The following is a 25,728-nucleotide window of genomic DNA, read 5'->3' on the forward strand; positions in this document are numbered from 1 at the left end:
GTTTTGAATTAACAAAAAATTCATTTCAAAAATATAACTTTTTTTTAATAAAATTACAATAATGCTATGTTTAAATATACAGTCGAGTCTGCATAAGTCGTCATAGGTATAACTCGATGCTGCCGATTAAGTAGTCAGTTTTCTGTGGTCCTGGCCGACTTACATAGGCATTAATGTTAAAAAATTGGTTTACTGATTTACTGGTTTACTGAACACCGTTTAACTCATCACCACTGGATAAATCAACATGCTTTTGCTGTCCCACACTCATTTAAATGTTTGATAAGTTGACTCTCCTCCTGAAAAAAATGAGTTCACACTACACAGTGAGGTGTGAACTCATTTTTTTCAAGAGAGGAGTTGACTTATTTATTAATATATACATATTAATAAAAATGCCTTAACATTTTATGTATTTTTATATAAAAAATAAGGTTAATGTTACCCTAGGATCCAAAATGGCGGCGGGGGAAATTTTTCCCTACGTTGGAGACTGCGACGGGGAAAAAAATTTTCCCTCGATTCAAGATGGCTGCGTTTCCGGCCGCCATCTTGAATTTCTCTGCACACTCCGCGGATATTAACCGAAATAAACAATAAAAAAAAAAGAATTTTTTTACTCACTTTTCGATGGTGGTTGCCTGCTTCTTCCTATCTTTTTTTCCTTTCCGAACGTATTTTTAAATATACGCCCTTTCTCGTACTTTCTTTTACATATTACGGTCTAGTCGATTTCCACCGTTTTATTCGGCACTCCTTTTTTAAACGATGTCAAATTACTCAAAGCTATAAGCAATACCAACCGTATGTGATTGGACCAATCGACTCCTGTTTTTCTGGATTTGCCCGCCGCAATCGCCGAGGTCGTCGCCGTACATTCCAAACATAGTTAGTGCCATATAAACGACAGAATGCAACTCCAAGAAATGTGGCCAAATTTACTTTTAAATGTTCCATCAAAGGCAGAGGTCTTCGTTCCACACTTACTACATCGCAAGAAACAGCTTTCTCTATTACTCCAATAGTATAATTTGCATAAAGAATCGCAATGAATGCAAACAGACTCGGTCGGCTGTATGCCTAATTTTACAGCAAATTTCAATGTGTTATCGATACTGGGAGGCAAACCTGGTTCCAAAAAGTCGTCTTCAATTAACATGGAGAAATCACGGGTGGTGCATTTCGACCAAAATTCGTCGTTGCAACTCAAATCTGCAAAACTACTCATTATCAAACAATTGCAAATAAACTATACGTTTACCGATAATAAATTGTGCGAGAATGAAATATCGTAACGAAATAAAACAGCAATTATTCCAATACGCAATTCGTCGCAACACTACAGCAAACGATTCCAACTGGGAACTAGTCGATTTGCATAAAATTGCCCGGAAAGGAACAGAATCACGTCGTAGATCATGCATTTGCATATTCGTTCGTAACACCCCTACGTATTTCCCGCCGATTTTACTCTCGCACGACGCTACGAAAAAGCTCCCTCTACTGTCGCAAATACACACTACCGTCCGTTTCGAGGTTACAGGAAACTCGGCCACGTCGAACGCAGGGTCAAAACCGAACGGGGAAAAATTCTCAACGGCGTCGACGTCACGACTCTAGGGAAAATTTTTTCCCCGTAGTAGTCTCCAAAGTAGGGATAAAATCCCACATTTACCATTTTGGATCCTAAGGTAACATTAACCAAAAATAATAACAGATAAACAAAAAGAAAATATACAATCTGTATAACCTCGCAGCAGAATTCAATTTTGCATTTTCTCGCATCACGTTATTTGTATCACATTTCACATTTCTATTAGAAATGAGTGTCTGAAAGATAACAACGCTTACGCTGAAGGAAAAATATGAACTTGTGTCTGAATTTGAATGTAAGAAAACTTCACAAGTTGAATTTGCAAAACAAAAAACTTCAAAAAACTTCCTTTCATTGGTGGGAATCCGAAGAAAAAACAGGAAATTAAAAAACTTTTTCTTGGATTTTTCATCACAGCTGTCTCAAACGCCAGAGAAAATTGCCATACAAAGTTGTCAAAGATGCTCTGGTACATTGGCTAAAGTAAATTCGTTCATTGAATCTTCTTGTTCAGGGCCGATACTGAAACAAAAAGTGTGGTGATGGAAATCACTGAGGTACTTGGAGTAGAAACCAACTTTAGTGCCAGTGATGAATGATCAGAGAGGTACTATTATTATTTAAAGTCGTCTACGTGGACGTTATTTATTAATAGGACCTTGTACTGGTGTATTGGCACAGTAATGAGAGTTAATTCAGGAAAATTTCTTTATTTTATCACCTGTAGTACCAATATCCGTACACATTTTACACGTGTTTCGGGCTAGCATGCCCCTCATCAGCAGTATTACCACTATGCTCTATAATTAACAATAAAACATATAAATTACAATAAAATCTAAAATATTCCAAAAAAATTTAATAAAATACAATTTAAAACCTACTATGAATACATATCTCAATTCCGAGTATGAATAGATGTTTCTCGTTTTACAATTACAGATATTGTGTAAATACATACTCCAACTTAAATTGACAATTTCCTTTCTATCATTAAACAACATGCTGTATAATTAAAGGTAAAACATAATAAATAACCAAAGATAAACGGATAAATTAATACAATACAACTTGTAAGAACGAAACTTACATTAAGGTTTTACATTTCGCCATTCCACATTGTAATAACAGAGTTGCTCAACTGTGCTTATTTACAACGTCACCGAGTATGGTGTTCCATGATTGGTGGATTATTCTACCCAAATTATTATTGATTCTATTCCTTTCTTTTATTATATATAAATTCAGAGAGGTACTATATTTTCCTAATTGTAGTTTTGTGGTTTTTTTCAACTTTGCGTTAGTCATCATATCGGACAACTCGACACATTTTTACTTTCCCTTCGGGTGTCAACTTATGCAGACTCTACTGTATTTCTATATACCCATTTATAAATATTATGTTCAAATATATTTCTATATACCTGTATATTTTATTCTGGTATAAATTTGACAATTATTATTATTATAAATATGTGATATGATTTATAATAATCATAATCATTATATTGTAATCTTGATGAGAATTTTTTAATGTTTTGTTCTCTTGAAATGTATTATGATTGGAATGTAATTATTCATTTGATTTAATAATATGATGAATATGTAACTATTGTTAATGCACATAATTCTATAATAATTATTATTATAATAAAAATGTTCAAATTATAAGTGATTTTATTTCTTAATTTCAGTTTGTTCTCACAAAATTATCCAAAATAAAATCTTAAAATGAATTTTATAAATAAATATAATAATTTCCATTGTGATACTTCATGTAAAGTAATTGTAAATTGAAATGTATAAACAAAATTATGGAATTACATTTTGTAATATAATTTTATACTTTTTAAATAACATGAAATTAAAAATATATTCAACATATGCAAATATAACATACTAAGATAATAAATTACAGTACTATATAATAATTTAAAATTGTTTTTACTTTTTTTTTACATTTGACATAAATTTACAAGAATAAAATATTATTTTTAAATATGCAGTATTTTTAAACAACTTCAATATTATAAAATTTGAATCTATAAGAAATATTGAAAAGTAACATAATAAATATAATTTGCAAAAACAAAAGTTTTTAATGCAAAATAATAATGATTATCCACATTTTTTTTCATATCATATTCAATTTCTTATCGATAAACTTATCACATAATGTAATGTATATATATCGTATTGCATTCCATATTTTCCATGAAGTTTTCACGAAAATTCCACATCTCAGAAATGGTATGAAATTCTCTTAGTATTATCTTCCAAGTATTTGTTCAATGAATTAAAGATGTGATGCTAAATATTCTATTTCATAATAAACACAATAAATATTGTTTCTGAATCTAAATCAAATATACACTATTATGGAAAATAAGCAAGTAATAAGATGATTACCATTTCAATTATACTCTCTCTCTCTCTCCCTCTCTCTCTCTCTCTCTCTCTCTCTCTCTCTGTGTGCCATATCAGAAATCCTGATGTCGGCGAGCACCTGGTGCAGGTTACTAAGTGGTTAGTTAAGGCACCAAGGTGTATCCTGGGGGAAGTTACAACCAGAGTGGTTCCCTGTTGCCTTCTCTGGTGCGCGATGTTACACGAGGGGAAATGCCTTCCGGGAGGTCTTGTAAGGAAAACTGGCCCCTATTCAGGTGTTACAAACGTGGAGAAAACTCCACGTGGCCAGCCCGTCCACGCACGGTGTGAACCTGCAACCAAACTCCCAGTGTTTAGCGACAGAACCACTCAGCCACTGGTGGGACAATTATACTAATGTATCAGTAATTAATCTTAAAGTATATAACAAATTAAAATTTTTTCTTCTATTACTCTTCAAATATTTTTTTCATATTAGATTAAAACTTTATTTAACAATATAATAATTTGATTATTATTATTATTCTTATTATTCCCATAATTTTAAATATACAATTACTATAGTGATGCAACAAGAGAGGACCAGTCAGTCCGAGTGGAAGGGTCTTTGTCAGATGAAATGGGTAGGAGATGTGGGAGTTGACACATGGATTAGTAATAAAATTTGTAAAAAAAAGTAAAATAAAATTATTTATGTTAAAGATGGTATAAATACATTTTAAAAATGTAAAAAGCAGTCATATCCATGTGTCAACTTTCACATGTCATCCATCTCTTTTGTTTGATATAGCCAAATCCAGCTCAGTCTGACTGGTGTCTACTCTTTTGTTGCACTGAGTATAAAAATGCTTAATTTTGCTTAACACAACCAAACAGTTCTTTCACTCTCTAACTGCACTTTATAACACATCTCATAACTTCACAGGGTCTAGTGACAGATTTAAAGTGTTAACAAACATTGTTTGCTAATGCTTTAAATTTCACTGGACCCTACAAAGTTTTGAGGGCTGTGCTGTTTAACATAGCTAAAGACAATGAAAGGATATGAAAATATATTGAAAGCTTATATGTATAGAATTCATAATTTGTATAGTTTTTTTCCATTAAAGTACTGAAATTCTGTTGTTATAATAATAATTTTCAATATAATAAGTCAATTTTTAATAGTTATTTGAAAACTATATTTTAGCTACATTAGCTATTTAAAAAAATGTTTTGTTGGGATATGATTTTAGACAGAGTTTCAAAAATATAACAAGACTATCCTCAGAAAAAAAATAATAAATGTTGGGATCATTGAAATCATTAGTCACATTCGAAAAATTGTTAACTGTCAGAAAAGCATTCTTTATGGAATCAAACATGTTTAATTCTGAATTATTCATTATATTGATTTTTTGTACATTATTAGAAGAAATAATTCCTTTTAAAACAATTATTCTAGAACCATGTTTCTTCTATTTGGAGACAGATATATTTGCAGAATTGTTATTTTTTCACGATTTTTTATTAGTAAAGATTATGAATTTCTATTTATTCAAATTAAAGAACAGTTTTAAACAAATAAGAATACGATGGTTCATTTAATTAGAGAACAGTTAGTTATAAATTTTAATAATAGCTTAAACTATTTTTTTGAGAAATAAAAATAAAGTAATTCGACCTCCAACGGCCATCGCAACCCCGGCAAGGCATATATATATATAAACATAAACGACAACAGCCGACCCGATATATTAAAGCAATAAACCGACCAAAGCCAAATTTTCGGGCTGGAATCGGCTATATTAATAATAAATTATGAGATAATTTGGTATTAGAGGTAATAAAGTAATTGTTTAGTTTAAAAATTTAAATAGTTTAAATAATTTTATTACTACTGTATTATCAATTAAAATTGATTTGTCAAAATGTTTCGAAATGCATTTTACGCTCTATTTCAAACATAAGAAAACAGAAAACATTAATGTATTCAATTTAGCAAATACATGTTACAATTTTTTTTATACTTTGGAATTAAATTTGAGGTATTTTTCTTAAAACATGCAAAAATAGTTATTGATATTTACAGAAAAAGTAAAATTTTGATTTATTACAATAGCAATATCAATTGATTCTTCAATCGAAGAAACTTTCTATTCATTTTTCTAAATTTTTCTTTCTTAAATTTAATGACTGTGGTCTTTCAATTGTAAATCAACCATTTTAAACATATGATAGGAAATTTGCATAAAACAGTGTTTGTTATTTCATATTCAATGATAAAGTATCCTATTGATTATTTGTTATAAAGAAATGAACCACCTATTGAAGAAAAGCAAATATCAAAATTGAATTGTAAAAAAATAAATTTATTTTGGTTTAAAATATCCTCATATTAGGCTAATTGGTTCCAAGAAAGCATTACATGTAAGTGAAATTGCATATAGTTAATGGGTAAAATAAAGATGCACTTCCAAAATGAAATAATTTTTTTATAATTTATAGATATTTTTTTTCCAAAGATTACATAAATAACTTATGAAGTCAACTTAAATGAGTACCAAATCCAGATCGACCTTTCCTCGTTCCTTTGAAAATTTTGGACTGACGGATTGACGTTTGACTCTGTTGAAGAAATGGCCGTAAAATCAGACTATCGTGATTAAAAACATTTAAGATACCAAAATTATCATTTATGGTTTGAATTTTGAAATTGAGAAAATGGCGGAGACAATAAACTACTACAGGTGTGGTGCTCGAATTGTAGATATAGATACAAGATGACTTAATTCAGGATTATTTTGGTATTTCAAAATTGCGTAAAGTGAACTCATTTATAACAAAGATACTTTTATACTCATATAAACTGAGTTTTCTTAATAATCAAGTGAAGCAAAAACACAATGTACTGCTTATATTGGATGATTATAATAATGATAATTTGTTTTCTATATATAGTATCAATAACTGCACTTGAACCATTAGAAATCAGTCTAAAAAATAACAGGTAACTTATTATGAATGCAATTAAAAACATTTTTTAAATATAAGCTAATTATAAAAGAGACTTTTAATTGTTTTAAATAAATTATTACAGGAGTATTTCAAAAGTTTTAAATTTAACAAATACATTCATAAAATATCTTTAAAATAAACACACAAAACACTTTATAATCACATTTCATGTAAAAGAATGTAACATATTCACAAATTTTATAAATCTTAACTGTATATATTGATAATTTACAAAAAAAGAACAGTACAATTATACAAGCATGTTTTTAAAAACATTTTGTATGGGCTTATTATTAAATTCTTATATAAATTGCACAGTAAACAACAAATATAAGACTGAAATAAATTATTTTTCTCTTTTAGTTTAGAATTAGGGCTAACAATTGAAAATTCTAAATTAGAAGAAAATCGTTTATTTCTATTAAATTAAAGATAGCTGTTCAAGATTATATATACATATTTGTGTTTTTACACATAGAAAAGGCATTTTATTAAAATATTGAAGGCATTTCACAATGCAGAAAATATATGAAACTTCCCTACTTATAACTTTTGTTGTTAATAATAATTTAATGTTTTAAATTTAAAAAATATAACATTTGAAAAAATATTTAATATATTTTACAAATATTTGTTTAGTAGTTTGCAAATGTAATTTTAAGCAAATAACTGTGCAAATTTGGCAAAAAGTAATTAAGCAAAAATATTTATTCCGAAACATTTCTTTTCACGTATAAGTTCCTTCCCAGATATTCAATTTTAACCCAATCTCTGGTTTGAGCGGACTGTTTAATTGCCTCGACCGCCATCTGTACGTACAGGCCATCTTCAAATGTGGCCGCTATATCGTCTTTAGTGAATTTGTCATTTTCTGTAGAAAAACTCTCTTTTAATGCAGAAATCATTCGGATTAAACTTTTAAAAAATAATTTAGGAATTACATCTTTCTGAGATTCGTAGTTTTCGGGAATTACAAGTTCCTTACAGGATTCCTTGTACATCCGATTAGACTCGTCGCCGTCTACGTACATTAATTTTTCGCTAGTAAGACTAGTATTTTGCCCGTACAAATCGCTTCCACGAACTACTAGGTGCCCTTTCGTGCCACATATTAAGATTTCTTGAATAAATTTACCCGGAAAGTTGCTATTTAGATTAACCGTAGCAAAGGCATTTCGATCGAGTTCCATCTGAAACGTGCAAAAGTCGTCGCTGGTTATATTTTTACCGGGTACGTTCTGCGCAAATTCGACATTTTTCGAATACGTGTGCATTATGCCGTGTACTTTGTAAGCTTTTTTGCCGGTCAGATATGCCAGAATATCTATAATATGACTACCGATTTTAGTTAAAAGGCCTCCTCCCATAGTTCTTTCACACATCCAGTCGTATCGATCGTGGAATAATCTATGACAGTATATTCTGACTTCACAAATTGTCACTTCACCTATAAAGTCATCGTGTATTGCTTTTCTCATTTGAATAAAAGCTGGCAAGTACCTTAGAGTATAGAAAAGGACAGAAACGAGTGACGGATAGTACTGAGAAGCTTCTATCATTTTGGTCACGTGGTACGAGTTTAAACTTAGGGGAATATCACAGACAACGTGTTTGCCGATACCCAATGCTTGTATCGCAACTTGAGAATGCAAATGCGGTGGACACGCAATGAAAATCAATTTTATATCTTTACAAAGTAAAATATCTTCTAATTTATCCGAAAAATGAGGTATATTAAAACTTTTCGCATATTCCTCTGCCACTGGTTCAGTCTGGCTCCAAATTCCGTTTACTGGAAATCCTTGATTCTGTAACACTGGAATTAACAATTTGACAAAAGAGTTTGTGCCTATAATTCCAATTCCGGGAAGCATATTTACGATCGAACGTAATCAATTTCGATAAGAGAAACAATCACACCAACAAAATACACGTTCCACCACGGTTACATACGGAACAGGAAATATAGTGCCTCACATCGGCCTAAATTGGAACTAAGCGAAACTCGTAAATTAAATTTGATGCAATTTAATAATTTAAAAAATATGAACGAATTAACATGTAATATATATCGGTTATTTACTCACAGATAAAGTTGAAATAAATGTGTTTCGAGAAATCGTAATTAAAGTACATTTATTTAAAGAGATTAATCGGTCCAAATGCAATGTCAGAGGAAGTAATGGCGTTAAAAGAAAGTATGACGTATAGAAGCATGTCATTACTAATTTAAAGTGAAGAGCATTATTTTACTTATTATATATTTTATTAGAATTTTTTTTTTTAACTCTTTCCGCCCTGTAGGCACTAAGAGGGCCTCTTTTTAGTAGGCCCATTATGGGTTCGGCCAGGCCCACAATGGGGCGGACCGGGTTTTTTTTTTTTTTTTTTTTAACTCTTTCCGCCCTGTGGGCACTAAGAGGGCCTCTTTTAGTAGGCCCATTATGGGTTCGGTCAGGCCCACAATGGGGCGACCGGGTGGTGAGGGACGGGCCCGACATATCCGAACGGACCACCCCCCCGAAAAAATTCCTGGGATTATTCGACCCGTTCGGATTCGATCCCGGGTCCCCCAGAGCGGTAGGCTGCCACCTTTACCGCTCGGCCATCCGGCCGTCTGGGGCGACCGGGTGGTGAGGGACGGGGCCCGACATATCCGAACGGACCACCCCCCGAAAAATTCCTGGGGATTATTCGACCCGTTCGGATTCGATCCCGGGTCCCCCAGAGCGGTAGGCTGCCACCTTTACCGCTCGGCCATCCGGCTGTCTTATTAGAATATTAAACTGGAAATACTATAGATTACCACCTATAGAATTTCGAATGTTTGGGTATATATCTGAACTCAGGGGACCGAGACGAGTTCAACGATACCCTACTTTTGGACCGGAGACGAAATATAATAAAGTCATCATACTTTTTTCCAGCGATCGCGCGATGATAGGGAGTCGCGTCGCTCTCTCCGCTAAGTCGGCCTCGCTATCGCGATCGGGAGTCGCGTCGCTTGCCGTTAAAATTGCCTTTAGTAGACATTTCCCCCTTATTTTTATACTTTGTTCAAAAACTACCGTGAATCAATAACTAGTGACGTTTAGCACATGGCGGCCTGCCGGCGGCTCCCCTCTGGGAGGTCAGTCGGGAGCACGAACAGTGGGAACGGCCGCCATGTTCGCTGCCATAAGTAACATTAACCGAAATGGCGATCGCGCGATGATCGGGAGTCGCGTCGCTCTCTCCGTAGTCCGACGTCATGGTTTGCAGACTTTTTCGCAAGATGGCAGTACTAGCAACTATGGTGCCGTCTTCATGAGAGCATTAAAAAAGTATGGTAACTTTTTTATTTTTCGTCTCCGGTCCAAAAATAGGGTACCGTTGAACTCGTCTCGGTCCCCTGAGTTCAAATATATAATCAAAGTCCTGAAATTCCATAGGTGGTAATCTATAGTACACCCACAATGGCTTCCAAAAATAACATTTGTTATTTATAAATTGAATGTTATAAAGTGATTCTAGTTAGCATGCTTTATAGACAGCGGCCATACCACGCTGAAAATACCGGTTCTCGTCCGATCACCGAAGTCAAGCAGCGTCGGGCCCGGTCAGTACTTGGGACGGAGACGACCTGGGAATACCGGGTGCTGCTGTCACTATTTTGGCCGGATGGCCGAGCGGTCAAGGTGACAGCCTACTGCTCTGGGGGACCCGGGTTCGAATCCGAACGGGTCGAGAAATCCCCAGGAATTTTTCGGAGGGTGGTCCGTTCGGATATGTCGGGCCCCGTCCCTCACCACCCGGTCGCCCCATTGTGGGCCTGGCCGAACCCATAATGGACCTACTAAAAGAGGCCCTCTTAGTGCCCACAGGGCGGAAAGAGTTAAAAAAAAAAAAGCATGATTTATAAAAGTAATTCCGTCCTTTAAATTTTTATATATTAATAATTTTGTGTATCAAAAAATAATGTATAAAATATATATGAAGTAATCAATACCGAATTTTATTTTTCATATTTTATTTTAGTAAAGATTTAAAAGATTTAAATTTCTGTTTGGCAACACTTTTTTGTGTCACGTGTATAACAGCTGATTTGCGCCAAGTGAGCGTAGTTTATGTTTTATATGGTATTTTAAAAAATTTTCTCTCGTCGTTAATATTATACAATGGATGTTGAATGTCCAGTCTGCTCTCTCAAGTTTAAAAATGATGTCATTAACTCTCATTTAGATAAATGTTTAGAGGAAACGGAATCTTCACACAACGCTTCGAAACGATCGAGCGGAGAAACTTCTAACTTCTTAGAAACGAAAAAGCTTAAGTCGAATTTAGTTAATAATTTAACAAAATCTGTTTCGGAAAATGGAAATTTATGTCAGAAATCATTTTTTGATTTTGAAAAGAAACCAAAAAATTTTTTACCTAGTCCTAAAGTAAGTTAAACGTGATAAATGTGTATAGATTAAAATGACATTTATATATTATATTTCTATACGGTATTTCAAAATGTAAATATACGTTGAGATCATCTTAAATTGAAAGATTTTCAATAGGAAACCTTCAATATTTAGAGTTAAGGCAAGCAATTGGAAAAAAAATGTATGCCAGAATCTCAACAGGATTCTTTTTAACATACAGTAATCAAGAATATCAATAATGAACAATTTGAAAACTTGAAATGGGTTAATGTTACTTATGGTAGCGAACATGGTGGCTCGTCTCTGAAACAGTGGAGACGCACATTCTAACCTATTTTAATAAAATACCATAATTATTGCCAACCAAATTATTAGAATAGTTAGGTTAGGTTAGAACATGTGTCCCCACTGTTTCAGAGACGAGCCACCATGTTCGCTACCATAGGTAACATTAACCTTGAAATGATATCTATGTATGTAATAAATACAACCTGCCTGATAATTACTTCAAATGTCAGCTGGATTCCTTTATCAGACTATTAAGGCTAAATTATTAATAGCAAATGAATTGCCTGAGAAAGGAATTTGGATATTTGAAATGATAATGTATATCTCAAAGATTTATTGAATGTGACAATTTCTCCAAAATTACAATTATAAATATACAATATTAAAATTATTTAACTTGTTTTGCTAGGAAATAAAACAAAAATGTATGATTTGGGGTCATAAAGCATATGTATATTTTTTGGGAGACGTATACTCTATTTATAGTATAAATACAGATTATATTGAATGAATCTGAAAAATTATGTTTTGGACTAAAAATAAATTCTAAACTTTTGTATTTAATTAATAATATATGCAAAAATGGATTTGACAGGCTCTTAAAAGGAGTTTTGCTGCATAATATATAATATTTTTCAGAACAATGTATTACAGGATTTGATGCTAATGTTTGGTAAATGCAGAAAGTTGAAATTTAAATCAAACAAAATTAGAACAAAATTTCCATTTTTGGAGCTGTCTCGAAAAGTCCAGGATAAAGTCACCTTAGTATTGATCAAATCAAAATATATTTATTGAAAATTGTGATAAAATTTTAGATACATATGGAAATATTAAGTTTCAGGAAAAATAAATAAATAAATACTTCAAGGTGCAAAGAGTCATTACTTACTTTGATTAAAAGTTTTTTAAGACAAAATTCATCTCATCTTCAGATCCTTAAACTTAAAAATAATCAAGTGGAGAACAAAACTGAATATTCAGTTTTGTTTTCTGTTTAAATGCACAATGATCTTACTGACGTATACTGAACCAATTATGGTGTGTGGATGACGAAACAAACAAAAACAAACGTTTTCAAACTCCTGAGTCCAATGTCAGGTTTGTTTTTAACGATTCCTGGATGGTTTCTCAATGACCTTTTGCATCTTTTAGCCTTTACTTAATTTATTTTTTATATAAACGTCTCAAAGCCCAATATTTTATAATGAAACCAAACTATTACCAGAAATAAATCAAGCTGTAGTAGTAGATTTAATAGTAGTAGTAAAGTAGCTTGATTTAAATCTGGTAATTGTTTGGTTTTAATTTATTCCTATGGAGTTGCCTGTCACAGTATTTAATCTGTTAAGCACAATGTAGATCATTTAAATAAATTTTGACAGCAATAAAAAAAATATGTTGAAATATTTCAGGATGTCTTTCTTTTATTTAAAACAAGACATTTCCCTATAAACAAAATAAATGTTTATTTAAATCTTAAGTTTAAGGGACTCAAAATAGAAATAATTATAAATACAGATGGTCTCATAATTAAAGTGATTCCAAAATTAGTTGGTGCTTAAGATCTCAGATATGTTAATCCACATAGTATTTTCCTGATATTTATTCACTTCCATGAATAGCATTTAGACGTGTAAACTAAACTAACTCTGTAGATCTAAGGAGAAACACACATATAATAACACATATAACCTAATGTATTTGTAATATCCAAATGATCTGCTGAATTTTTATTGGGTTAATTGAAAACAACAATTAGGTTAAATGTACTCTAGCCAAATTGCTTTGTTTTCAATTATTAACTAGTCTTAATATAGTCTAATAAAAAATACATATAACAAATGTTTTCATTTCATTAAGATGGTTTTCTTTAAATAAATACTGTCCAACTGAATAAGAATAAAGCAAACTGTCTGTCAGCATTAAAGTTGTTTATTTGCGGAATATTTAATTAAATTTGAGTACTTTTGACATTTCAAAATGTCGTTCTTAGGTTGAGTATATACCATGTGAATTACAATTTTAAAAAATGTTAATTTTAGTGTACTTTTTAAAAATCATAATTCGAATGTATATGTTCATCCTGAAGATGACACTTTGAAATGTTGAAAGTATTGTTTTTTAATTAATTAAATATTCTGCACTTAAAGAATTTTAATGCCAATAGACAGTTTGTTTTATTCTTATTCTATATTTGGCATCATAAAGAATATATTTATGATGTTTAACTGAAGTATATTATAACATTATATATTTATATATTAGGTAAATATATTTTATTGATTTTGAATAGTAACTTTATTTTTCTTATTCATTATTTATATGTTGTCTTTTATATAGTTATTAAAATAGTTTTTTAGTAATCCTGTTGTATTTTAGACTTCGCATACTATTGAAGATAAAACACCTTCAAAAGTTTTTGCACCACTTGCTGATCAAATGAGACCAAATTCATTAAATGAATATAGAGGACAGGAACATGTTCTTGGTGAAGAATGTATATTAAGAAAATTAATTGAAAAAAACGAAATTCCTTCAATGATATTTTGGGGTCCACCAGGCTGTGGTAAAGTATGTCACTTTTTTCTAGTTTAATAATACATTATTTAATAGAAGCAAAATGTTTAAGAATGTAATTGTACGATTTAAATATTAGTTTGGTGTTTGAATACAGTAGAGCATCGATTATCTGAATCAATTGGGGAACCGGGATTGTTCGGAAAATTGATTTTTCGGATAACCGATTAGGTACGAAAAAATATATTAACCTATCCCATGTTGAAATTCGTTCAAATCCTGGCATGTCCTTAAGTACCCTCTCATGGTTGCACCAGTGCTGCCAGCTAAAACACGCACACCAACACAAATAATATTGGAGTAGCCCAAGACATAGCCAAATATTGCAGTGCCTCAGCACTAGCGGAAATTTAAATTTGCCGACTGGAAAGCTTTCGGTTAATTGACGTTTCGGTTGGTTGACATTCGGATAATCGATGCTCTACTGTAATTTATTTATTTAAACACTTATGTTTAATAAAATTTTATTATATTTTAAAAATATATTGGCAATGCCAAAAGGCAAAGATATCCTCCTCCTGAAATAAAATATAACAGTCCTTAATAAAAAAGGAACAAATATTAAAAAAAAAAAAACTAAATACAATGTTAATAGAAAGTTATCAAATTTGATGTTTTTACAAATGGTTTTGAATTTATTTAAATACACTATAAACAGTCTTAAAAGATGAACAGAAGCAGCAATTCTACAGAAGAAGCAATGTTGAGAAAAGTTTAATCCCTATAATTGTTAGATACGTGGTTTGTTGTAGGTATAAAAGAATGGTATTCTAAGTGTGAGAAAAAAATAAAGAATTAAACTATTACATGAATAATATTTAAGGAAAAGAGGTGATTAAAATATAAGACACTTTTTATTAAGGTTGGTAAACTTAATATATTTATGATCACTTCAGGAGAGGTTGTATATGGTAAGTTAGTTTATTAAACAATATAAAAGTTTTTGATGTATTTGTTCATAATCTGTTACATTCAAGTCCACTTAACAGAGCATTGGATAAGAGAACAGTCCACTTAAGATAGTTTTTTCCCATATTTTACATTAGTAAGTCTCCTATTAACAGAACACTAGGTAGTAGAGCAGTCTGTTTAAGTAATCTTTTTATACCTACTTCCCACTTTTGTATCTTTGTTGGTAGTAAAATTTTATAATTAACCACTGGTTCCATAGTAACTTAATTTAGCACAACTGCAAAGAAGTTAAATCTGGAAATGCTGGCCCCACCATGAAACGGATTCAACTCGGATGATGGCCACTATTACGCCCCGCCCTCATCATGCACACTAGAGTGCAGTGCAACCATCTCTGCCAGTGAGTCATAGATACATGGTTATAACAGAAAGAAGTTTCAGCATTGGACAAAACCCCTATCGCCTACCATGAAAGCTTGAATTGCACACTAGTAGGCAGTAGGGACCAAGTTGAGTACCACTGGTTTAAGTGAATGCCATATCCATAGCATTTTTAGACCAGTGGTCTACAAAAGGGAGCACTATTCTAGGGAAGATTTATAAGGGTCAATCTTACAATACATCTACTGCCCAGGGTATATGGCAACAAGGGCTCTTTATACTGGTATATGTTTTGTGGGGATTTGATGAAACCTTCTATTGGTCAGGTTTCTAATACATGAACAAAATATTTTTTACAGAATCATAATAAACAAGTTTTATTGGACACACATATAAGAAGTAATTACATATTTTAAAAGATATCATAAATTATGTATGAACAAATAACATAGATTGCATGTATGTCCTCATCTTGATTGGACAACCAAGAAGTGATTAGCAACCAGATTTTGGAGGTCATTTGACCTTATTTTAAGTTGGTATTATACTTATTTCTTTTTATACTATAGTATATATTCCAATAGAGATCATATAGAAATTTTGAACCAAGGATGTTCGTATCTTTTTCAGTTAGTCGCCTACTGTATTTATGGGAAGAAGTGAAATTAATATGACTAATAAATACAGAGGATATCCTATAAATTAGCAATTTTGTTAAAAAAATTTATTTATTATAAAAATTGCATAAGCTAATTCTACTGTTTAAAATACAGACCATTGTTATCTATGAATCCTTCTTTCAGCCAATTCTTGTATTTCTTCTTACACCATTCTTTATTTTTTGATGTGAAACATTCTTGCACTGCAATCACAACTTGCTCCAGATTTTGGAAACATTGTCCATGTAAAAAATGTGCTGTTGACCAGAAAAGGTAATAATTTGATGATACGAGCTCAGGACTTCAGGCAGGTGTGGTAAAAGTTCAATTGCATCCAGATCTTGGATCTTAACTTTTGTTGTTTAATCTATGTAGTTATGTATGTAATATACTATATTTGATTATTTAATATTAAATTTTATGAACTACACATTCTTTCATACAGATGTTTAAAATTATTTGTTTATATATTGAATAAAAATGAATAAAGTTCAGTATATTAATTAATGCTATCTTTATAGACAACTTTAGCCCATATAATTGCAAAAAGAAGTCAAGAATATAGTAAAAGTAGATTTGTCAAATTATCTGCTGCTTCTTCAGGTGTTAAAGATGTGAAAGATGCTATTGAAGCAGCAAAATCAGCTCAAAGAATGTTTAAGAAGAAGACAATACTTTTTATTGATGAAATTCATCGCTTTAATAAACTTCAACAGGTATAAACTTTACTGTAATTTAATGTTTTATATTAAAGTTTTAGTTTCGTTTTATAGAAAAACATCGAAATTGTTGATATTTTATCAAATATTTATTAAATTTTTAAATTTAATAAAAGTATTATTCAACTATTTACTTTCTTTCTCAAATAAACTGTAAAACAAATTCAGAACCATTCTTAATATAGTTATTTACTTGTTTAAAATTTACTACATTAATGTTTTACAAAATTCTCTTTTTAATAGGGTATCTAAATTCATTGGGTACTTTTAAAATTTGTTTAAAATAGATATCTGAAATAATAATAAATGTTTTAAGAATTAATTTATATATTTCTGTATGCTTTAGTTAGCTAGATACATAAAATTCAAAAAAAAAATCGAAACTAATATCTCAAATACTATATAATAGATAACAGAGACTTATCACACTGCTACTGATAACACTAAAATGACACTTCTACCATCAGAACGAAACTTTATTGCTGGTATGCATTTAGGTACATAAGACCCTCATCAGCTGTACATAAAAATATATAGATATCTGTTATAGAACAAATTCTCAGAGAAATTGACATTAATTACAATATGCGATTTAAGACATACCTTTTCAAGATTTATTTCCATCCACACTCACAGTACTAGAGGGTTACATTATAAACAGGCCTAAATTAATATAATTTAAGTCCATTACAAACATTTTAATTCTATATCACCAGTTTAAAAAACACTCACCTACAATATTTTAGGTAAGTGAGTGTTTTCTGTAATATGAGGGTAATTCTAAAAGAAAAGAATGTTTTGATCTGACAAGCCACGCAGTTCTCTCACCATCTCCCACTGCAGCATCATGCATGGATCTTCCCATTTTTTTGCACCAGTCTGACGCTAACAGCGAGTCGCAATGATTGTTTACTGTTTATAATGTAACTTTGAAATGTGTGACAAAATTAAAGATTCTGTCAAGTGCGAGGTTCATAGTGTAATGTGTTTTTTGAATGCAAAAAAAGTCTACCCTATTGAAATTTACGTACAGATAACCGTGGTTTATCTGTCGTAAATTTCCACTAACTACACCGTACCATTCAAAACAAACAGCGGGGATTCTTGTCCGGAGGCATTGTGCTACTTCAGAATAACACGTGTTTGCATGCTGCTGCGTTGATGAAGAACTTGCTTCAGCAGTTTAAGTGAGAAGTTTTTGAACATCCTCCTTTGAACAGCCTGGACTCGGCTCCGAGTGATTACCGTCTTTTCCCAAAATTGAAGGATTTTTTGGCTGGAAATCACTATGGAAGTGACAACGAACCAAAAGAGGCCGTTAATGACTGGTTCAAGAACTAGGCAGTAACGGTGTGCAGAAGCATAGAAAAGTTGGTGATACACTATGACAGATGTTTAAATTTGTATAGCGACTACATAGAAAAATAACTAAGGTATCATATGAGGTATCATGTGTTGTAAAATAAGTTTTGTTTCATTATCTTAAATAAAAATATCTAGAGAAACAAACGTTCTTTACTTTTAGAATGACCTTCATATTTTTGTTGTTTTTTGATAGATAAAATTTATATCATAAAGAACATATCTGGGATGTCTTAAATAATTTAAAAACACTCCAGACCTTTTTACACCAACAATTTTTAAAGGCATCTGTAAAGATGCCCAAAGATGGTCATTAAGTACATCCAAAAACATTAGAAAAAAATAATAAATAGTTGGTTTAAAAAGGTGTGAAGTGTTTTAACTTAATGAAATTCCAGTAAGAATATGAGTATCTTAAGTAATAAAATATGTATTAAAGTTAGATTATGTAGATCATATAATAAACTAGCTTTAAATTTATTTTTTATTTACAATAACAAATTTTAAGTTGTGAGAAGACTATCTGTATCAAGAAAATTGCTAAGTTCTGAGGGATTATGTATTACTAGACAATATGTGAACCATCTGTGGTTTTTGGTTTGCATTAGTGGCTTGTCCAACCTGGGGAAGATAGTTTCCTGTTCAGGACTGGGAGAGAAACTTTTCTTTGAATGTATGATCTTATAATGGACAAATTTATGATTCTTTGTTGTCTGTCTTTATTCAAAATATAGTTTTTGTTTTAGTTGTATTATGTAGGACTACTACATAATAATAATATACTATGGATTGATATTTATGTTGCAAAAAGATTATCAGAAGTTGAGACATCAAAAGATTTATCCAGTAAATTGTTTATTTTGTTATTTGAAGATATTTTTTTAATTAAACACACTCAAATAACCTTGAATAAACAGCAAAAATTTAATAACGAAAATGTTTTTGGACATTTTTAATGATTTTCTTTCAGTAGAATACGTAATGGAATGCCACAATGGTAGTTTGGATAAAAATATTCCGAAATACAAATTCAAATTTTAATTAAATGAATATTTAAAATTTATCTCCTGTTATATACTATTTACTATTTATAATAATTTCATATATCTTTAGTAATAATTTATTGGTTTATTCTGTAGGATACTTTCTTACCATTTGTTGAAAATGGTACTATAGTATTACTCGGAGCTACGACAGAAAATCCGTCATTTTCTTTGAATTCGGCCCTTCTTTCTCGTTGCCGAGTAGTAATTTTGGAAAAATTAGGAGTGCAACGCATTCAAGAAATATTAAAGAGAGCAGCAGACAAAATAAATTTCAAAATAATTGAAAACATAAATAGCTTGGATGAAATTGCCAAAGGGTAAATTATAAATGAAAAAATTTTAATTGTCTGAACTTTATGTTGTTTATTATCTTTTAGTAAAATTGAATTTTATTTTTTAATAGAAAGTTTATAGAAAAATCTGCTATAAAAAATTTATCAGAACTTTGTGATGGCGATGCTCGTTTTGCATTAAACTGTTTGGAAATAGCTATACAGTCTTTAAATTCAGCTGAAGAAAATCAAACAGAAGATAGAGTTTGTATTCTAAAAACTGAACACATTACTAAGGGTTTAAAAAGACTACATTTATTATATGATCGCACAGGCATGTATATATTTGAGTTCCATTATATTCAGTGTTTTATATTATTTTATTTAGAATTGGTTAAAAGTTTTCTTTTAATATTTTTAAAGATACTTTTCTGTTAACGGGAGACCAGTAGTAACTGTAATCTGACGTGCGATTCTGTCTCCTTATTCACATAACACAAAGGTTGAAGGGTAATTAAAGACAATTCGATTTTAAAAAAACACTTTTTTAGTAAAACTTGATTAAAAATAAAAAAAAAATGGATTGGGAAAACCAATAATTGTTGATACATGTTAAATTTCTAAAATTATTTGTATATTTTTGCATTGAGTTTATTGCAACGTTTAATATCATGTCTATGTTTAAATTATACTTAAAATATGAAATTTTTTAAAATTTGATTTAAAAAAGTCTTAAATTCAGCTAAAATTAAAACAAAAAATTAAATTCCTGTTGATTTCCTAAACTGTTCTACGTATTTATGTGGTAATTTTGTTGCGTTGTTTGACGTCTTGTGGACATGTAAATTAAGTTTGTCGGGAGTATGAATGCAAAACAAGCTTTGATACTTTAATTTTGTCTGTGATGTTAATGGTAGTAGTTCTTTTTGAACTTTCATTTTCTCATTTTTGAGTGCAAATAGATTTCACAATACGGCAATTGTCAAAAGACGAAGAAACTGCAATTCTTTTTTTCTAAGATAAAAGTCTCTTACATGCTGACTGACTTTATTCAAGAAGTTGCAAAATGAATTTGTATTTTGTCAGTACTGAAGCACCAAAATGGAAATGCAACATTAGATTGTGTCATGAAAAGAAAGGTTTGTGAAGTTGCAACTAGTTTGAAGGTTCCCTTATTTCTTTTCTGACTCTCTTTGGTTTATTTATTTCTAGTGTCTAGAGTAGACTTCTGTATAATTTTGTCAACTTCAGTTAGGAATGAATCACTGTATGACTGTCGAGTAGAATAATTACATGCACGATGAATGTGCCAATCCATTAATTTTTAAACTGGTAGTTAAAACAAAGTTGCAGATGTGGATGAAAGTCTCTTTACATACAGAAAACATGTTGGATGTGTTCCACAGCAGTGGGTATTTGGTGGGATTTGCCATGAATTGAAAGAGTGTTTCTTAGTGACCGTTCAGCTAAAACTTTGATTACCACAAAAAAGGATAACGTGACAGAAGGGAGTATAATCTACCCTAACTGTTGGAAAGCATACAAACCTGACAAATTAGAAGATGCCGGATTCAAACTGTAAAGTTGTACTTATGTTAAGCATAAGTACAACTTTACAGACCCAAAAACTGGATGCCATATGCAAAATGTAGAAAGATTATAGGGAGTGCAAAATGTAGAAGTAAACAACAGCATGGCACTTCCCATCATCACTTAGATTTGTACCTAATTGAGTTCATGTGGCATTGATTACACTCAAAGACTGAAATGTTTTATGGCAATGATAAATGAAATCTGCAGGTTTATGCCTCTCATGTAATGCAGAAAAACCTTGTTGTAAGTTTGTTTATTTGTTAATTTTTTATTTTTCCAATTTTTTTTTTGAAATGTCAGAGACACAATAAAATAGCAATTTCTGTTCACATAGCAGTAAATATCGACTGGCATCCCATTAACAGAAAAGTACCTTTTAAGTTTTCTTTTTTCTTGTTGAAAATTTTATGTTGAAATTATTCAGAGATTCTATAAAATAGATCAAGTTGTTAGAATTTATCTATCTGTATCAATTGATAAAATTGGCTCATTTAAATTTTAAAACATTTTGCGACATTAAAAATGTTGTGTTGGTTAGAGAAAATTATAAATTTGAAAGAACTTCTAATAATCAAACATTGATAAAATTTGTTTTCAAAATACTGGTACTGTATTTTAATTTTTTACAAATCTCTCGGTTACTCTTTACGTTCGTGATTTGAGGGCAGTTGTTAATGAACTAGTCTAAAACTTAAAACAAAATTGCAAAAAATGATAAATATAATTTATACCGGGCTATTTATCGCTTATGAATTTTTATTTTAATAATTTTAATTGTGTAACAAAAAAATTAATTTTTTTTTCAGTTTATTCATAATTTTATAAAATTTATAAAATTTATTAATGGTCTATTTAATACAGTAGAGCATTGTTTATCCGAATCAGTTGGGGACTGGGGTTGTTCGGATAACTGATTATGCACGAAAAAATATGTTAACCTATCCCATGTTGAAATTTTTCTCTGTTGCGTGTCTCTGTGTATTGAATTTTTATCGACTTTAAGCCTAATGAAAATTTTTATGATAATAATCGTGGCTATTGTATTGTTAAAAATTATTTTTTTATTTTGTACAAACAAAATAAATATATTGAAAAATATAAAAAATTATACTTTAGAAGTTAATCTAGTGTCAAAAACGTTTGATTCAGCACAACACGGTCCGACTGGAAAGCTTTCGGTTAACCGACGTTTCGGTTGATCGGCTTTCAGATAAACGATGCTCTACTGTAAATTTATGTTTTGTAACATATTACGCTATTGCCCATTTTACATGAATATTGTCAATTGTTTACTTACTGATATCGCATAAAGGACCATTTTTGTCAAACTGATGATGATAGCTTTTTGAGGTTTAACTGTAATTTTGAATACATATGTACTGTACATACATACATAAAATATATATACATATATATATATACACTATTAAACATATAAAAAATTTTTTAAATTGAAATATATTTTATTACATGCAATTGTAAGTAATATTAAATGCTGATTGTTTAGGTCACTGTTAGAGAACAGAAATTTTGTATATCTATAGTTTGCAAACTAATTGCAATTGAAATGATAAAAGAAATGCTTATATTTGTTTGCTGTTTGGATATTTCATAAGTGATTTAATGTAATCTATACAGGAAAAAAACTTAAACTGTTTATATTGACAAGAAATTATTTTTAATTAAAAAAATTTTTTTCTGCTTTTTAATTTTAGCTTGAAAATATTTGCTAATATCAGAATTTTTAATCAGCCAGAATTCTGAACATGTCAAAATTCAGCTTGTCAGGTTTTTGAACCTGTTGATACTTTAGTCTATTAGTATTCTAATCATGTTGAGTTTTAATTGTCAATGTTCTGACATGTCACAATTTCATTTTTGTGGTGTTGCTCGGTAGCTTCTAAGTATACGTGTAATACTAAATTTGTAGGCCACACTTCTGTTAAACATTATCTAGAAAACTTTTAGCAAAAAAATTGCATAATATAAACAGATAAATAGTACATACAATTAAATATTTGAAGTGTGTATTGGAGAAAATTGCTAAAATGAACATTTTCTTGTTTAATATTTTTGTTTACATCCTTGATTACTGAAATCCTTGTAATGCTTTGAAATAAAACAGTCTATAGAGAACTGCAAAGCTTATATTGTACTTAAATGTGTGTTTATGATGATTATTTAATTCAATTAATATTTAACATTTTGCTAAACTAATACGTGTTTATCTAGAACATAATCCATTTGGGTAGAACAAAGATAAACAGTTTTGAGATGAATTCAATTTCAATTTTAGATTTTTTTAAAAAATTTTAAGCAGACAAAATCTTTGTTTTAGATTTAATGTATTGAAAATCAGAAGTAAACATGACATAATATTCGAAAAGTTTAAAAAACATATGAAGTTAAGGTCGAAGAAGTCTTGAAAATATTTATCTTCTGACTGGACGTCTTCATAAATAAATTGATTTTTTTTTCTTTTTAAAGTTTATTGAGTGCTTATATTGTAACAAATTGTATGAGGACGTGTTTTAAGACAGTTTCTCTCCTACAGTTTTTGTTATTATTTCACAGCAATGTTAATGCTTTTTAACCTATATAAATACACAACCACAGCCGTTACGAACGGGCTACAATCGCCACTAGATTGTAACCCATTCGTAACAGCTGTGGGCGTGTATTTATATAGGTTACTATATTAAAGGGTTAGTGGATGTTTATTTGTTTAATGCTTTTTATATAATTTCCATTTATATTGCCTTTTTTTATTATGATGTAGAAACATCATAATAAAAAACCATCCATACATTTCCTTTTACTGGTTATTCTTCATTGTTTTATAATGAATACACTTGCTGTTTCCAAAAAAACTGACTTTATGATTTTAGCTGCATTTAATTCAATGACTATTCTCTTTTTATACTTGCAATTTTGTTGTATTTATCATTTCTTTATTTATTTAGGTTTCATATAATTGCTTTGATATGCTATTTAAATTTAAAACTCTGTACATATTTCAGAATTTTTTTTTAATTTTGGTTTTTATTTGTAGTTAGACAAATGTCAAACAGTTTCTCTCTACAATATAGTAAGAGATATTATAATTGTAAAAAATCTAATAAGCTTCATTTGTTACTGTTTTTAATGTCTTCGATAAAATTAATTTTTTGAAGACATTAATTCCAGAATTAGAATTTTGGTTTTGATGGAAACTAAAACTTTCTGTCTTTGATTACTTTCACATTAAGTTTAATTCTTTTAAGTCTGATTTTCTGCAAGCATTTCTTACTTCTAACAAAATTAACAACTATCATTTTATCAAGATTATATGAAACATTTATAACACTTGATTGGGGCGTGATCTGACTGTGGAGGTGTTGGTGACTTTTTTGCTGAGCTGCTATGGCGATGTTAGATATGAAAGTTTTACAGTATAATATGAAGTGTAGAATAGAAATGAGAAGTTTAAATGCGTTATTAACTCGAATACTAATTATTATTTTGCTAATGATTGCTGGTGTAGAGTTAAATCCCGGTCCTCTTCCTCGGTCTCCTCTGATATCAAGACAAGAAGTTATGCAAAAAAGGGGACGAGGAAGACCACGTAAAGAGGTTACAACGGATATCGAAGAAAATATTCAGACGACCAAAATATCAGAAAGGGAATACTTGATTGAGGAACATTCCAAGAATACTGCGGATATCTCGAGGTATGCTACGATCAAAGACTTTTTTGAACCGGTAGAAGATATTCTAGCACCAAGCACCACTGAACCTGAATATTCACTAAAATTAGTTTATGAATTGATCCAGGACAAATTTGATCGTCTGAACTTCGAGATCCATTCCATGAGAGCCGAAATTAACAATATGAACAAAGAAAACTTAAAGCTCAAGGAAGAGATGAAAGAGATGTGTCAAAAAATACATACATTAGAAGAAAGAACTGACTCGCATAGCAAGCTAAAAGGTATGGTGGATTTTGAAATTGATAAGATGTTAAACGAGACGACTAAGAAGAACCTAATAATATTTAATTTTCCATTCAAAACTTTGAAATATGTAGAAGAGTTGAAAAAATTTATAAAAGAAAACTTAGAACTTAACTGCATAGAAATTGAGAATCTTATCCAACTAAGAAACAGAAAACATAACCAAGTAATTAAGGTCATGACCAAATCGGTTAAAGATAGAAACCTAATTCTTAGTAAATTCTGGACAACAAGATTTAAAATGACGGACGAAAAGAAAAAAATAATAATCTCAACTGACTTATGTTTGAGATCAAGGATTAGGAAAAAATTATTACTCAAACAGATTAAACTAGAGAAATCGGGTGACAACAGGATAAAAAATAAGAGATGACTACTTCTTAAAAGAAAATACAATGTATACATATGATTTGAATACTAAAGAAATAATTCAGGTGAATAATTTTTTAGAGACAAATATAATATAAGATTAGTAAAAACAAAAGATAACTTAAATATAACACAGAAAAAATGGAGAATGGAGAATAATATAGAAA

The 25,728-nt window shown here is 30.4% G+C and overlaps 1 protein-coding gene, 1 non-coding gene and 1 pseudogene across 2 annotated transcripts in view; 2 read left to right on the forward strand and 1 right to left on the reverse strand.

Annotated features, from left to right (window-relative positions):
* Positions 1-7,606: 7,606 nt before the first annotated feature.
* LOC136980124 (glucose-fructose oxidoreductase domain-containing protein 2 pseudogene) lies at positions 7,607-8,942 on the reverse strand (annotated as a pseudogene).
* Positions 8,943-10,507: 1,565 nt separating this feature from the next.
* Positions 10,508-10,626, forward strand: LOC136980244 (5S ribosomal RNA). Its single transcript, XR_010881520.1, has one exon. It is a non-coding gene; the product is annotated as a 5S ribosomal RNA (ribosomal RNA).
* A 442-nt stretch (positions 10,627-11,068) lies between these two features.
* The window catches only part of LOC136980182 (ATPase WRNIP1-like), a 34,321-nt gene continuing 19,661 nt past the window's right edge, over positions 11,069-25,728 (forward strand). The window contains exons 1-5 of the mRNA XM_067276237.1: positions 11,069-11,403; positions 14,059-14,250; positions 16,730-16,924; positions 19,429-19,652; positions 19,739-19,941. Of these exons, the coding sequence (XP_067132338.1) occupies positions 11,137-11,403; positions 14,059-14,250; positions 16,730-16,924; positions 19,429-19,652; positions 19,739-19,941 (1,081 nt within the window). The 5' untranslated portion in view covers positions 11,069-11,136. The remainder of the gene's footprint in view (positions 11,404-14,058; positions 14,251-16,729; positions 16,925-19,428; positions 19,653-19,738; positions 19,942-25,728) is intronic.

The sequence above is a fragment of the Centruroides vittatus genome, unplaced genomic scaffold, assembly GCF_030686945.1.
Source record: "Centruroides vittatus isolate TY-2023 unplaced genomic scaffold, ASM3068694v2 contig_680, whole genome shotgun sequence".
NCBI lineage: Eukaryota > Metazoa > Arthropoda > Arachnida > Scorpiones > Buthidae > Centruroides > Centruroides vittatus.